The sequence below is a fragment of the Periplaneta americana genome, chromosome 3 (assembly GCF_040183065.1).
Source record: "Periplaneta americana isolate PAMFEO1 chromosome 3, P.americana_PAMFEO1_priV1, whole genome shotgun sequence".
Taxonomy (NCBI): domain Eukaryota; kingdom Metazoa; phylum Arthropoda; class Insecta; order Blattodea; family Blattidae; genus Periplaneta; species Periplaneta americana.
This window is the reverse complement of record NC_091119.1, coordinates 3,832,732-3,850,185: the sequence shown is the minus strand read 5'-3', so window position 1 is coordinate 3,850,185 and position 17,454 is coordinate 3,832,732. Positions and strand designations below refer to the sequence as shown.

General features: G+C 35.6%; 1 protein-coding gene across 1 annotated transcript in view; it reads left to right on the top strand.

Annotated features, from left to right (window-relative positions):
• Positions 1-17,454, top strand: part of dnr1 (defense repressor 1) — a 92,476-nt gene that overhangs the window by 64,362 nt on the left and 10,660 nt on the right. Inside the window, exons 3-4 of the mRNA XM_069819942.1 lie at positions 11,407-11,650; positions 14,696-14,874. Coding sequence (XP_069676043.1) covers positions 11,407-11,650; positions 14,696-14,874 — 423 coding nt within the window. The remainder of the gene's footprint in view (positions 1-11,406; positions 11,651-14,695; positions 14,875-17,454) is intronic.

Below are 17,454 nucleotides of genomic sequence, written 5' to 3'. Positions count from 1 at the left end.
GAAGAGGGAAATTGTTATGTGTGTTACGTTGGGAATACTGAATGTGGTATTTCACACTTACCGCGTATTGGTTCTGTGCGGAAAACAAGCAAATACGCACAATCTCGCACAAAATACATTTTCTTCTTTCCTAATGAAATGGATAGGAGACCTCAACTAAGTATACTTAGTCAAGCTATATTCCATACTGTTGCGGGTTGCTTGGAGGCTTTAGGTAACCAAACGCAGGACTCTAGTTGCAACTGATCGTGCCGCCGCTGCTTCGACTGTTAATGTGGTTATACGAGTATTAGTGCTCTGTCGTCACTATTGCAGTCTGTGAATAATATTTATAATTCGAACAGAAGTTAAATAAAAATAAATGAAGGTACTTTCTCTTTGCCAGTATAATATACATTAGAATCTGATTATCCGTCATAATAGACGGGAAAGGGTGGTGGTTAACCGAAAACGACGGATAATCCGTTTTATTAAGTAAACAATATATTTTAATATTACATATTTTACAAAAACTCTTTTCATTTTAAACTAATGATGGTCCTTCGCCGCTAAATTTCTTGCAAGTTCTACATTATCTTCATTTGTCTTCCAATATTAAGGAAGATACAGTTCATCTTTAAACTAGACATCTTTACACAAGAATTTAAACAATCCTTCCGAACTACAAATCTAAACGTTTTATGGGAAATGTTTCCCTCTTTGGTTGAAATTTGTTGACAAACTATTGCTTTTAATGCGTGTGACATTCGAGAAATATGGCCAGACTTTCTGTTAATGCAGTGACGTTATTAATTACAGTAGGCCTTAGATGATTGAAATTATGGTGTACTTAAAACAAAGTAGTGTCGAGTCCAACGAGCCGTGATAGAACAAAAAGGGGAAACAAATGACTGGAACATCATAAAGAATTATTTTTTTAACGCGTATAAGTTTAGCGAAATATTGAAGCTTATTTTAATTTAATACAATATTATTCATTTACAAATGGGGTTATTAATAAATGCTGGGAGTATGGAGGCAGAAATAGTTATAACATTACCTAATTCTAAAATACTGAACTATGGTTCTAATTTCCAAATGAAAATCAATTTCTCTGTAATAACATGTTTATATTATTTCGAACAACTCACGGTGTCATTGATGTGTGAATCGTTTCGACTTTCAGTTGCATTTTTGCCTCGAGGCTTAGAGGAAGCAATTGTACCATTGAAATAAATAACGAGTTAAGTACCAAAATCATATTTATTTAGGCAAGAAGAAAACTGTTTAAATTAAATATAATCATGGATGCATTTACAGAAAAATTATGATTTAATCATTGACTATAATTCTTTAATGCCTATTTATAATTTCCAATATTATCGCATAATTCTCCTGCAATTAAAATTGCAATTTGAAGAAAAGTGAAACGACGTTAAGTACCGAAGTATTTACATGAATAATGGCGTACGTCCACTAGAAACAAAATTAATAGTATGTGCCAGAGATATTAATCAAAAGTATGTTACAGAACAAAATAATTTCACTCTAACGCAGTACAATGTTAAACATCACTCTTGTTCAAATAACTGTTCATAGAATCCTCTGTTCTCACGCTCCAGGAATGGCAACATAGCTCTTGGATTGTTTATTTTTTCAGTTTGCTTCCGCACTTCAGTTGAGGGATATGTGTCTGCAACATTGTTTCTGGTCCAACATTTTTCTTCATCACCCAGATGTCACTCCAGCCTTCCATATCATTGAGGGTTCTCTTCACTTGCACAATTCCTGGCCTATCATTTGTAATTTTGATCCATTTACCCTATATGATGTGTATGTTAGTGGTATTCAGTAATGAACCTGCAACAGATTTGAAGTCCAAGAAGTTTCTTTCATAATTGTGACATGAAATGGTTTCGATGTTGTTGTTACCATAATTTTAACCAAGTCCAAAGGTACGGTACTTCACACTTCTCCTTTCTCCATTTTCGCAAAGTCTCTATCAGAACTCATTTACCAAATATTTATGATTAATTTCATCAAATGTATAATTAGCAACAAGATACAACCACACAAATAACAACATTTTGGTTTTCCATTTTGAATCTTGCGTACACTACTTTTGACTCTTGAATATAATTAATTGATTAACTAGTGGAGTTACTCGTGTTAATTATGTAAGATTTGTCCGGCTTACAGCTGTTTCAGTGCTTCACGCACCATCCTCAGAGCCTACTAGATCACGGCGTCATCACGGTAATAGTTTCGATAAGTTCTACATAGGACAGGCAGGCAGATCATTCCAAACTCGATACAAAGAACACATTAAAGCAATAACCAGAGGACACAATACATCTACATACGCCGATCACATAACCAATGCTAACCATACATACAATAACATAAATGCGGACATGGAAATCCTACACATACAACCCAAGAACCAAAAACTCAACACACTAAAACAATACGAAATATACAAACACACTGAAAGACACCCCGATCAAATTCTCAACACACAGATCAATTTCAGTACACACACACTATTTGACTCCACTTTTCAACACTTTTCAACAATCAAACGCACCCACTTAACAGGCAGAGAAGTTCGAGATGACGCCGTGATCTAGTAGGCTCTGAGGATGGTGCGTGAAGCACTGAAACAGCTGTAAGCCGGACAAATCTTACATAATTAACACGAGTAAGTCCGCTAGTTAATCAATTAATTAATTTGGTTTTGTTTTGTGCAGCGCAATTGTTTCACACGTATTTAAAACTTTCTTCCCAGTCATGCGAAGGCCTTATAAATACAGGATGCTCTCTCGTTGCCGCCTCGGCCACGTTTAAGCCTACGTCGTTTTCATCTTAATTTCACTCTAATATTACCAACAACTTACACTGGTTAAATTTGCGTTGAAAACTGCTTTTTCACCACCACGTGCCGCTATAGCCAACTGAACAAGTTCAAACATATTCTGTTACATACGTTCTATGCAACAATGGCGGGTACAACTCGTTATACTATTCCCCTACTTCTCCTGGTGTTTGAAGTTAGCCCAGTTTATACGTTATAGGCATTGACACATAATTTTATTTTCATCACTAGCCGTACCCGTGCGCTCCGCTGCACCCGTTAGAAATAAATATAAAGTAATTACATAATTAAAATAGGACATTTGATCCAGGGAACATTCGTGGTTGATAGAAGGATAAATCGTTTAATATGTTACTTAATTTAAATTGTATTAAAAAAATTAAAATGCGATCATTTTGATCCAGAGACCACTCATTCAGTCATAAAAATTATTTTAGGAAATACAGGAAACGAATGTACAGAATAGCCTATCAAGTTTTCTGTGCATAAGAAGCTATTTTAATCTTACCTGTCCTCGATTCACTCAGAAGTTACTGTAATAACATTATAGCATTATGTCCATCTAGAGAAACTACACTTTCCAATGGTGAATTAATAATTAATTAGACAAATCGGTTAATTTAGCTTCCGATATTACTTCATACAAACACAGAAACATTCTCTGTAGGCTATGTTTCATAGCTTTCGATTGTTTTTGTCCAAGACCCCTTGTAGACGAAGTCGTTTGTTTTTTATTTCATTACACCGCCTTAGATGGCGTTGTTATTGTAATTTTGAAACTCATTTATCTCATTAAATGTCGGTTCTATCAAAATTTTGCATGGAATAAAACTTATCGGAAATTATTTTTAAAGAAACTTTTGTTATGTAATATTTTTCATGAAAATTAATAATAAGGGAGATATTTCGACTTATTTAATTCAAGCCCCCTTATAACCCCCCTTTAAATAAAATATTTTGAATGCCATATAACCTAAAATCTAAGTTACAGCGAACTTAATTTATATTGCAATTTTCATATAAATCGGTTCAGCCATTATCGCGTGAAAAGGTAACATCCAGACAGACAGACATACAAACAAAAATTTCAAAAAAGCGATTTTCGGTTTCAGGGCGGTTAATTATATATGTTAGGAACAATTATTTTTGGAAAATCGAAAATTACCAGAAAAATTTCGGCTACAGATTTATTATTAGTATAGATTAATCCAATTTCTTATGTTTTGGCACTTAGGTCATTATTTATTTCAGTGCTACAGAAGACTTCACTTTGTTAAATTTAAATGCGTGGAGTATAAATACAAATGAAAATAAGTATCAAAATGTTATTTCAAATCTCCAACCATTACTTCAATAACAGTGGCAAACAACAGCGTACACATTTCATGTTCGATGAATCCATTGTTACTTTTTTTCTAGTTTTCTTTGTATTTAATAGTTAAAAGTTGACTGAATAGAGAAGCTTTTCAAGAAATTCATTGAAGTCAACTTATAGTTTACTTGAGAACTGTAATAACACTTAATTCTATTAATGACGTCACTGGAACAATATACCTCTGAAATCTGTGTTGCTGTAACAGTTGTACCTACCGAGACTGGGTGTCACTAAATAAAAAACCAGTTTTTCTACTGTATTTCATGCAGGCCACTCTCTGTTTTTCACTTCTTAACCTAAAGAATTCTTTTTACGAATCTTGTCTCTAGGTCAGCGCGTGGAGACCTGCTCTTGTGGAAGGAAAGTGTGCAGTGTTATCTAGCGTTAGTAAGTAATGTGATATGGCTCTATAGGTAGTTATTTTTCTGTACCAACAGTATATCAGTTTTAATGTCTTTTTCGGCGTCACTTTTTTAACTTGGCGTGAAAATTTCTGTTCCTCGTAAGTTTTACTTCCTCATTACAGTTATGAAGTATTGTAGTGCTATAAATATAAATATCCAGAATTAGCGGAAATACACGTTTTTAGTATATCTTATGTCATAATAATAATAATAATAATAATAATAATAATAATAATAATAATAATAATAATAATAATAATCTGGGTTATGTCATCTGCCTGTGGACAGAGATTTCGCCCAAACTATTCGACGAATGTTGTTCATATCCTGTATCTACGAGTCATTTTATCTGAAAATTATGCACGCGAAATGTAATTATCTTTAGTAAAATAGTAGGTAATGAGTATTTATTTGTAATAAAAAACAAGGAAAAACAATGGTACTCCATTTCTGGGCTCGCCAAATGATTTTCTTCGTTATTTTTTCACTGTTACTTCTGTAGTGCTTCAAACAGAACAAGGTTTTTGGTCTGATCCATTCTATCTATCCTGTGTTCTCTCTTACGCGGTTCAGGTCAGACTGGACTTGATCTCTCCTTCTGTCGACCTGGTTGGCGAGTTGGTATAGCGCTGGTCTTCTATGCCCAAGGTTGCGGGTTCGATCCCGGGCCAGGTCGATGGCATTTAAGTGTGCTTAAATGCGACAGGCTCATGTCAGTAGATTTACTGGCATGTAAAAGAACTCCTGCGGGACAAAATTCCTGCACATCCGGCGACGCTGATATAACCTCTGCAGTTGCGAGCGTCGTTAAATAAAACATTACATTTATTTTTAATATTTCTCTCCTTCTGAGTTGGGTCTTCCCTGTGGTTTATGTCCAGTAGCACTAGAGCTGCTTTTAATAGTGAGAAATCTTCTCTTCTCAACTCGTGTCCCAACCAACGGAGTCTTTCTGCTGTTATGGCTGGTTCAGGAAGTAAGGATCTGATTTCACTGTTTTTTTTTTCTTGTTTGCCAAACTACGTCTTCACTTATTGGGCCAAAAAATTTTTTGCTACACTTTGTTTTCGGAAACTATTAATTTATGCAAATCTAGTCTTTCAGGTAAAGCTCCCTGTAAAGCAGATTTGAATAATTTCAAGGAAAAAACTGTTCCGGGGCCGGGTATCGATCTCGAGACCTCTGGTTGAACGTACCAGCGCTCTACCAACTGAGCTACCCGGGAACTCTACCCGACACCGTCTCAACTTCTCCCTTTATATCCACACAACTCACGTGAGCTGACGAAACGCCAGAGACCCACATCGAGTGCACACAATCTCTGTGTGTTTTGGAATTGTGGTTTTCTGTTAACGTACACAGTGACGTATATATTATGCAAATCTAGTCTTTCAGGTAAAGCTCCCTGTAAAGCAGATTTCAATAATTTCAAGGGAAAAATTGTTCCGGGGCCGGGACCTGGTCCCGAGATCGATACCCGGCCCCGGAACAATTTTTCCCTTTAAATTATTCAAATTATTCTATTAATTTATGTTCAGTCAGTTTTGAGAGAGTCCGTGTTTCTCGATTAAACAGACAAAGCAAGAAGGTACACAGAAAATGATACAGAGAGAGAATATCATCGAAATGATAGCCGTCCAAATCTTGGATTTAAAAATCGGCATCCTAATCAATTCAAATGGACAAAAAAGAAAATGTAAAATAATGTTAAAAAAATACATAATGAAATTTTAAAAAAGAATATTTTGCGACAAGGTTTGGTAGCTATCAAAACGATAAAAATTTATTGAAAATAAATAATATACATTGAATATTATAAAGATGAATAGAGATGGTGATTGATGATGTTCAATGAAGATTTTAAAATGGTTGATGCAATTGTCTGAAGAGTCTTATCAGGAACCTTTAATTTTCTGAGGATCTGCAATATAAATTTGGGAATTGTTCCTCGCGCACCAAACATAAGTCCAGGGCACATTTGAAGATTAGGAAGTATAAAGTAAATAGAAAAATAAACTCCAGCTCTTTGCGGAATAAACTTTTCAATATCGAATTATATACGGTAATGCATCCAGACGTTTGAGATAGGCAGGGTATGTAGTACGTATGAGCGAATCCAGAAATGTATATAGAGTGTTAGAACAGAGGCCGGAGGGAAGAAGACCTTTGGGGAGACCGAGATGTAGAGTTGTTTTTTAAGTAGGTTATTTTACGACGCTTTATCAACAGCTTAGGTTATTTAGCATCTGAATGAGATGAAGGTGACAATGCCGGTGAAATGAGTCCGGGGTCCAACATCGAAAGTTACCCAGCATTTGCTCATATTGGATTGAGGGAAAATCCCGGAAAAAACCTCAACCAGGTAACTTGCCCCGACAGGGAATCGAACCCGGGCCACCTGGTTTCGCGGCTAGACGCGCTAACCGTTACTCCACACCGAGATGTAGATTGAATGATGATATAAATATGGATTTGAGGGAGGTGGGATATGATGGTAGACTGGTTTAATCTTGCTCAGACTAGGGACCGATGGCGGGTTTTTATGAAGGCGGCAATGAACCTCCATTTGTAAATATTTAAGTGCACATGCTGGGAAGTGATTAAATACAGTAGTATTGTTGACGATACAATTATATTGGAAATGTAGGCCTAACTGAGAATTGTTGTTACTATCCATAACGATAAATAGCTAATAAACATACATCCAATTTGATTTTCAACATTGCATTCTTGTTTATACAAGCAGTTAAATTTAAGCAGTTTTGTAGTACAATAACGTAATATTATCGCCGCGCTCTCATGGTTAACATTCGGCAGATCTTTAAGCGGCCTCGTGCAGATAGACAAATAAATAGCTCGTGCATAACATTCGACAGGTCTTTGAAATTTAATTGCATTATTGTTTTCAATTTCTTATGTCGCCGCTCCAATCACTCGCCTCAATTTCAGTATTGCATCCAATAAGCTGCTTCCATTATTAAAGTTATGTTATGTTTTTTATTTAACGACGCTCGCAACTGCAGAGGTTATATCAGCGTCGCCGGATGTGCCGGAACTTTGTCCCGCAGGAGTTCTTTTACATGCCAGTAAATCTACTGACATGAGCCTGTCGCATTTAAGCACATCCATTATTAAATGACACCTACTTGTCTAATCCACGTGGACTAAAACCGAGGTTGCAATGTCTTGTGCTGAGGGCGAACATTAAGGTATGTGATTAAAAATTATTATTAAGAGTTAAGAATGTCAACGTACTCGTATATTAAATAATAATAATAATAATAATAATAATAATAATAATAATAATAATAATAATTTAACAATAGAACAAACTAGTGCTTATTCTTATCGAGGAAGTAGACGTGACAACGTGACGCTTAGAGTGAAACCTACAGAGCAACAATCGGTCGCAAAATTATGTTTTAAAAGCACACCGCACGTTATTGTATGATGCCGACATGTTAAGCATGAGGCCGCGGCGATAATACCGGCATTATAATACAACTATGCAGCTGCACACTTTCCTTTTACTCTCGCCGCGACCGCGACAATGCGATAACAAAACAATATCCGACATCCGCAATGTGTTCAAGAACAAACTTCAGAAAAGATTTACAAACAGGTGTTTTAAAAACAAATTTCATTGCAAAATAAAAATAAAAAAGGAAGAGAGAGAGAGAGAGAGAGAATGCCGCCCCTTGGAAATTGCCGCCCTAGGCAACTGTCTGTATATGAAACCTTAATCACCGACTTGGAAATCTTCTAATCACTAATTACAAATAATAAGATGTAATTAAAAATAGAATACTTAAATAATTTGTTAGTTTGCCTCACTTGTGAAGAATGTTGGAAATGCAGATGTGTGCGAAAGTCTTCTCACTGACGCCCACGTTTTCTTTTGTCTTACGTCTTACCCTGTTTTTCAGAGGCATTGACTGTAAACTCGTAAACACCTATGTATGCAATACAAGGTCACGCTGTTTATCGGAGTGTTAAAGGCGTCTATCTTTGCATTACATTTTTGTATTGTGTGCCATTTAAAGCTTGTTGATAATATGAGCCCTGTGAAGTAGTAAAACAACGCAGGGAAATATTTGACTAAAGTGTGTAGTTTCAGCAATAAATGTTTCTTCATCAGCTTGCAAATGAAGTTCAACTCTCATACAAAGAAGAAAGCAAAAACATAGTTTGTGTTATGGGATAGGATGAGCACTCTGCTATTCATAGGACAATGACCAAACTTTCACTTGCATACTAGAAAATAATGAACTCAGATAAGGAAGCAAAACAACATTACAGATGCAGTTGTTTACAGCCAAAAGGTTAAGAACTTGCTGATAACATTTTATCTCACGTAGTCACAATCAGGTGCCTATCACGGCGTTTCTTTTCATTCATAATGCAGACAAAATAATGAATAGGAATTTAAAAAACTTACTTTTGTTCAGATTCAAATTTCTGCACATTTTAAGGGGAGAGTGTAGTTATATTTATTGGAAATTTATCTTTTGAACAGGTGGAGAAGTTCAAATATCTTGGAGCAACAGTAACAAATATAAATGACACTCGGGAGGAAATTAAACACAGAATAAATATGGGAAATGCCTGTTATTATTCGGTTGAGAAGCTTTTATCATCCAGTCTGCTGCCAAAAAATGTGAAAGTTAGAATTTATAAAACAGTTATATTACCGGTTGTTCTGTATAGTTGTGAAACTTGGACTCTCACTTTGAAAGAGGAACATAGGCTAAGGGTGTTTTAGAATAAGGTGCTTAGGAAAATATTTGAGGCTAAGAGGGATGAAGTTACAGGAGAATGGAGAAAGTTACACAACACAGAACTGCACGCATTGTATTCTTCACCTGACATAATTAGGAACATTAAATCCAGACGTTTGAGATGGGCAGGGCATGTAGCACGTATGGGCGAATCCAGAAATGCATATAGAGTGTTAGTTGGGAGGCCGGAGGGAAAAAGACCTTTAGGGAGGCCGAGACGTAGATTGGAAGATAATATTAAAATGGATTTGAGGGAGGTGGGATATGATGATAGAGACTGGATTAATCTTGCTCAGGATAGGGACCAATGGCGGGCTTATGTGAGGGCGGCAATGAACCTCCGGGTTCCTTAAAAGCCAGTAAGTAAGTAAGTGTAGTTATATTTGGTGAAAATTTTCAATATTTCTAACATAATCTGAAAAATCCAAGGATGATTAAAAACATTCTTGTCTACTAGTTTGCAAAATTGCATGATTCTACCTTAAATACATTCAGAGAAAAAGGTACATAAAGTGTACCAATTTAACATGGTGGAGATAAGGACCTACCGATACCTACATTCTTCCCTTAAGGACAAAACTAAAATTCTTTCAATCATTCATTATCTTAATTCAGTGCTGTATTGACTGAGCATATTGAAAATTAAATCAGTGGCTTTCTCAAAACACGCTATGAAATGTTTCATATAAAACAATTTTTTTTTCTCAAAAAGGAAGCAAAAACGAGCAAAATTATATTAAACTTTTTTATTTGAAATATCTCGAAGAAATTAATGACGTTACTTACGGTTCACCCTGTGTATATGTACCCTGTATATAAAATTATTTTTTGTTAGGATGAAGGTAGCACAAAATATCAGTTACATAGTGAAACATCATAGTAATGTACGGTACTAAAATATAGAGGGACATCATTTTATTTTTGCTAACATTTTTAATATTAACTTGCCTATACCTCTGGATCAACGCCGTTTGTTACCCCCGACAGGAGTCCGATGATACTGGCGTAATATACAAACAAATCACTTTACTAGGTATAGGAGGGTTCATTCATTTACGTAAACTAGGAAATATCGCGCTTTTGAGTTTGATAATTTTCATTAGGTTTTTGTTTAATCAAGATACAGTACAGTATTAAAAATAAGTGTTTTTACTCACGAACTGAGTTATCCATGTGGACGTATTCATTATGCAGTGTATATTATACTGTCTACAGCACATTAGCGTACACTATAGAGAATGAAGCTAAATTGAAAAATAATCATAATATGGATATTTAAACACATTTTATCATTTCGATACAGGCTTCAGTTCTTTTGTGCATATTATCGCACTATAGACTATTGTACCTAATCCCAATTACCAGTTTCGTTCTTCGTACTAGTAACTCATGTTGAAATAATTCTGTACCTACTCTATAAAAGAGCACCTTGCGTACTGTAAATTCAATCTTCACTTCTGCCCGATCCGAAAACATAAAATTACTCAGACATGGTATCTACTGTCCGTCCAAGTGGTTATGTCGTAGGGTCGTAGAAAGGGAGGAAATCACGTGACAGTTAATTACTTAACAAGGCCCTTTTATTTAAGTTATTTTAAACAGTTGTATAATATTACGTAGAGGTCCAATTCCTAACAGAAATTAATGTTCTCAGAAAAGAGCTAAGACAGCCCAGCCACTAGCTGGCGAATAAAAGCTGGTAAGGGAAATCGGGATACGACGTAGGCAAATGGACGACAGTCCTGTGCGAAAATGATTCAATATTGAAAGCTCTGGAAAACGCGAACATATTTTTGGAACGTACTGTTTACTATGACTAAGGCTACTATGACTGTATATGCGGTCTTGGATCTGTGTGGAGGACGGTTGAACTTCATTTGTAGAAGGGGTGGGAGTGAAGTACATTCAGAAACTCAGGTACAATAAAAATTGAAGTAAAAATAAAATGATGTCCCTGTACATGAAAATGTTAAGAGGTTTTTTTATTGTACACAGGCACCAGTTCTACCTCCATGCAAGACTCGATCTGTTGGAAGGCAGGCTGAAGATAAATGACTGGAGCGTCACTGCGAAGCTGATAGCCCTCATGGTGCAAGCTGAGTCTGGCGACTTCGATCCCCTGGCATCCCCACAACCCCACAACTTGTATTTGGAACAGGGCTCCCAACTCGGGGCTGGAGAGGACTCCAAGCCCCCAGACTTCTTGCATAGGGTGGCCATGGAACACAAAGAACTTAAGGTTAGTACGTTGCTTGTTTAGTGTTCCATATTTCGGAGTCATATGTAATTATTTGTGTGATCATTAAAAATAATATTTTTTTTTTGTTCAGCAGTCTGCCCTTCCCTTGCGTATTCATTTCAAGTAGAGAGTGTGTTGTGCTGTCTGACATACACAGTGAGATATTATTGGGACAATAGATGGAATGGCGGCAATGAAAACGAAAGTGTTTCGAGAAAATCTCAGCACTAACTGCGTATTGAAGTTGTCCTCATTGGACTAATGGTGACCTGTTTACCGCTGGATCCGAAATTCACTGTTCAATTCCTGAAGAAGACAATTAGTTTTCAAGCGTAATAAAGTCAGTATGCCTTCTTCAGAAGAAAAGTAAAGTGTGAGATGTGAAGGAACGTCTATCGAAATGAGAGTACCCAGGCAACTTCCCCGCTCGTAAATATATGAATAAATTTCTTCTTTCCATAATATACTTACAGTTGCTTTATAACTAGAATAAATAACATGTCCAATTCAATGTATGAAAAATTTACACAGAGGATTATTACATTCATATTGACACAGCACTGTGAAATGTCAAGAATTCATCTACTGTACAGGATAGAAGATGTGAGATGTTAAATAATTTTTTAGATTTGCCTTAAATAATGCAGACTTTTGGTTATGATTTTTAATATCCTCACGAAGACTATTGAATAGTTTTATTGCCATGTATCATACTCCCTTTTGATAGCATACGGTAATAAATTTGATGATGTATGAAAATCATCCTTTCTACGGATATTTATACAATGTATGGCAGAATTTGTTGGAAAATTTTCTTTATTTATTTATTTATTTATTTATTTATTCTGCTAGAGTTAAGGTCATGAGGCCTTCTCTTCCACACTACCAGAAGTGAAATACATAACGAAACAATGCCAAAAATAGTAAAGTCATACTTAAATATAAAAATAATTTTCATGCACATTAGCAAGCTTACACGGGCTATAATGAAATATTAACTAAACATGGTACATAATTAAGTTATTTACAATTCATATCCTAATTCTACTTTATGATAGGCCTAAATGAGAATTTATATACACAGAATAACCTATAAAAATCGGCTAACACTCACAAATCAATTTCATGTAAAAGTATGTAATTCTTAATTCTTAATTTAAATTGATTAACCGTTCGGCATGACAAGGTAAGGAGTTCCATAGGCGACAAACTGACACGGTGAAAGAGGATGAATAGAAAGACGTACGGTGACGAGGAATGGATAATAAGGCCTGATGTTGATTCTGTAACGTTGTAAGATATTCAAAGCGAGTTCTCAGATATTTAGGAGTAGAAGTGAACAATATTTTAAATAGGACAAATAAAGAATGTGCTTTTCTACGTTCCTTTAGGCGGATCCAAGAAAGAACTTCAAAAGATGGCGTTATATGGTCAAATTTACGAGTATTGCAGATGAAACGGACACACACATTATGAACACGTTGTTATTACATAAGAGGAAGTTTACTAATAAGTATATGCACTGATTTGTTAAGGTCAGAATTTCTAAATAATGATCTACATGATTCTCCAGGCTTTACTCCAACTATTATTCTAATTGCTCTTTTTTTTAGTAAGAATATATTTTTACTACCTACAGAATTTACCCAAAATATTATTCTGTAGGACATAATGAAATGAAGATAAGCAAAATATATTGTCCTTAAGATATTGCTGTTTAGAAATTGCGAAGCATGCTGAACTGAATTTGGGGGTTATTTCTTTAAAATGATTTTTCCAGCTTATTATTCTGTTATTGTCGGACCATCGGATCTGTACCCCTTCAGCGCTGTCGTCGTTCTTGGAAAAGTTAACGCCTGTACTCACTCCATTCCACCCGCTTTCTCCCACCACGTCAAACAGCAGGCCACGAACCTTGCCGAATAGGGATGTTGCCGAACTTCCGTCAAACGGTGTCATAAATAACTGGTCCTCCATGCTACAATATCATTTCTTTCAATCAAAATACATCTTGTATTTCTACATTTTTTAAACTTAAATCCCATGTCTTGAATCACTTTCCGTAGCGTTTCTCTCCAACCTCGAAAATTATTGCTTTTCGCAACCTTCAGTAATTTCTTCAATGTTGGAACTTCTTCCTGCACGGTATAAAATTCTTGTATCTTTCTTCTTAAAATACATTGGTTCATATCATCTACAAGAATTAAAAGTTCCCTTGGTCTGTTCTTCCCTGGTGATTCTAGCTTTTCATCTCCTGCACAGACTCCCTCTCTCCTGATTTTCTTTATTAGGAGTTCTGACCTGCCTATATAAATTACACAAAATGTTGTATTATTAGTATTAGTTAAGTAAGTAATTTTAATACGTAATCAATTGAAATAAAATAAGCCTCACCTGTGATATCAGTTGCTCTTTTCGTTGCCTGATTTATAGGAAACAGATATTGACTTGTTTGTTTCTCTTCATCGCAAATTGCTATTACTTGCTTAATAATATTTCTTTCGCCACTCCAGGCTACAGTATTCACGTTGAGTTGACAACACTGGACTGCAAGTGCAAATAAATTATCCCGCAAGAAGGCTAAAATTTGAATAGTGGGGGACAGAAAGGGAGAGAGATAGAAAAGAGAGAGATAGGAATGCAGGGAGAGAAATGAATTACCGAGGCTGAGAAGGAATTAGGGTTCAGTTCGCATATCTTACAGGGGCACAGATCTGATCGTCCGACAATAATATGCAAACTGAGAAATTTGGTTATTTTCTGCTTCGCAGATGAATCTCTGCAGGACCTGTAATACTGCAGTGACATCTTACACCCAGTTATAAGAAATAAAAAAATGGCTTATAGCACTGTTGCCAAAGTTCTGAAAATTTTGCATCAGGTCGTTATAAGAATGAATCTGAGCCAACAGTTGCTTGAGATCAATTAGGCTGACATTTTTACAATAAATAACTTATCTAGAAAGATCATTAATGCCAAGTTCCATTTTACAAACAAGTTTTAATAGTATGTTTTAGTCAGACCACTGTTTGTTTATCCCCCCAGGGAATGAAGGCATCTACAGCAGAGTATTGGTTATTGAAGGAAGCGTCATACCTGGACAGTTTTGGAGAAGAACTGTTCCACAGCAAACCTACAGGTGAAGGCAATGTCGGAGCTTGCTTAGGAGTTGGTCCACACGGGATATCTCTCTATCACGGAGAAGATCTGTCAGAAAAAATCAGGTATTTATTATGAAAGAACAAAGGTTAAGATTGTAGTCAAGAGATAAAGGTCAAACTTGAGAGAGTAAGATATTCATGTAGATACGCTGATACTTGTGATAAGTGCTTTAACAACATGGAATTAAGATAAATGAAGTCTTTAATACTATAAATTCGATATTTATGTTAATAGAAAAACTTTCAATTCAGTTCGTTAAATTGCGTAACACAGCGCAATTTGTCTTTGTTTAAATCCTAGTTTTTTATTGCAGAAACTGAAATACTCAAAACGTTATTTCAGTGTGACAATATTTTTTTCTCAATTAGAGATAAACTTAGTAACAGTTCTTAGAAGCCGAATAAGTATGCATTCCTTGGATTTCACAATGGGAAGGTATTCATTGAAATGTTATTTCTTTTTGTAGATTTTGGAGAATTTTAATATTATTCTGGATTTCATTAATTTTGCCATTTGTAGGTTCAATTGAGTAACTGCTTGTAGAGTTGATTTGGAGTCGCTCAAAATTACTACCCCGTTAAAAATGTTACTGGTATGTAACTGGGGAGTTGTGTAAGAGCTGTCCCTATTGCTTCCACTTCACTATCGAAGTGTGCGTTCCACTTCACTATCGAAGTGTGTGTTCCACTTTCCAAGAGATATATAGAAACTAAACAATTTACTATAAATTCCAGCACCTGCAATTCAATTTTTATCTGTAAGTGATCCATATGTGTAAATATGAACTCATTCTCTTTTGGGGTATCTTGTTTGAGTAGTCTTCGAAGCATATATATAAACCCTTTTTCCCTGCATTTATAAATTGTGATGGACTGCAGTTTACGTAAATCTGAGTTTTTGTTTTTATTATTGCTTGCGCGGTATGTATATAAACAGATATTTCCTCCATCAATTTCTGAGATGAGGAACATTTTTACTCGCATAAAAAAGAAGGATGTCAAAATACCCAGTACTAAAATTTCTATTGCGTTAAAATTTCTGTGCATATTGTTTACTCATTTGCCATACAAGTATTTTTGCGACTTTATACAATCTCCGAATTGTGTAATATAATTGTTTTGAATAATTTCGAGGGAAAAATTGTTCCGGAGCCGGGTATCGAACCCGGGACCTTTGGTTTAACGTACCAACGCTCTACCACAGAGCTACCCGGGAACTCTAACCGACACCGATCCAATTTTTCCCTCTATATCCACAGACCTCAAAGTGGGCTGACAACCGTCAAGCAACCAACTTCGAGTGCACACTAACTCTGTGTGACTTAAATTGTGGTTTTCTGTTAACGAACAGTGACGTGTATTATGCCGGGTTCTACCCGGCTCCGGAACAATTTTTCCCTCGAAATTATTCAAATCAACTTTACAGGGAGTTATACCTGAAATCTTGATTTGTATAATTGTTTTATTTATTTTCCCTCCTTCAGTTATTTTTTTCTGTTGACTTCAATTTCGCTCAAGTGTACCCATATGCTACAATAATTAAAGACTCCTTGCATTATCTTTAGTGCACCAGAGATGTGGTCTGCATTGCACGAGTATGATAATTATGATGATTAATGGTAAAATACTTGTAGAGAAACAGGAGTATCCTGCAAAATCTACCACCTAATACTGTCTTTGTTCACAAATTCCACGTGGACTCACCAAGATTCGAACCTGGGTTACCAATGTGGAAAGCTGATACACTAGCTTTTTAGCTAACAGTGCACCTCCTCCTTCGAATATCAGAGCAATTAAAGACAAGTAACTGGAATCATACTGTTTCTCTATTGTACAGTATATAAATCCCACAAAAGTAGCTGCCCTTCAGTAAGGGTTGCCAAAAGACACAGCATACTGAACAAATAAAATAAACATTTGTGTTATGATTATTATTTTCAAATGGAAGCTACCCTGGGGAAAGTACGTTTATTCAATAATTATTATTAGTAATCAGATAGAATATAATAGTACATTATGCAACGAGCCTATAATGATAGTAATTAAGAAGCGAGTATGTTTGTTTATGAAACGAGCGCAAGCTCGTTTCATAATTTTCATACGAGCTTCTTAATTACCATTATAGGCGAGTTTCATACGACTTTTTATGCTCGACCATATTTCTAACTTGAAATTATTCAGATGTATACATTTTACTTGTATCTGACAAGATCGGAAGTGACCTTGTTCTAGGTCGTGAATTGTGAGATGTGCGCAGACGCGAAAGTATTGATTTTTTCCGAGTAACAATAATGTCATTGACCTTGTGTAATCCCGTTAAACTTGGTATAACCTTGATTATTGAATTCGACATTGAAAAACGAGATGACAAATTGAATTTATTTGAATATTATTTACAATTAACGCTAATTATTATAGTAACAGAACATAACCTTCTGCGACAGTATTGGATTTCCAGCCTCGGTGACTTTTTGCTAATTCTCTTTCGATTGCATATCCGAGAATAATCGATACTTGCAGTTTTATAACGGTACAAAGCTGACTTGTCATTGGCTGAATACCTGTAAGCTGAGTTGTCATTGGCTGAAAACACCTGTACTTTAATGAGTAGGTGTACTTTAATGACATGCATTAAAGGACTGC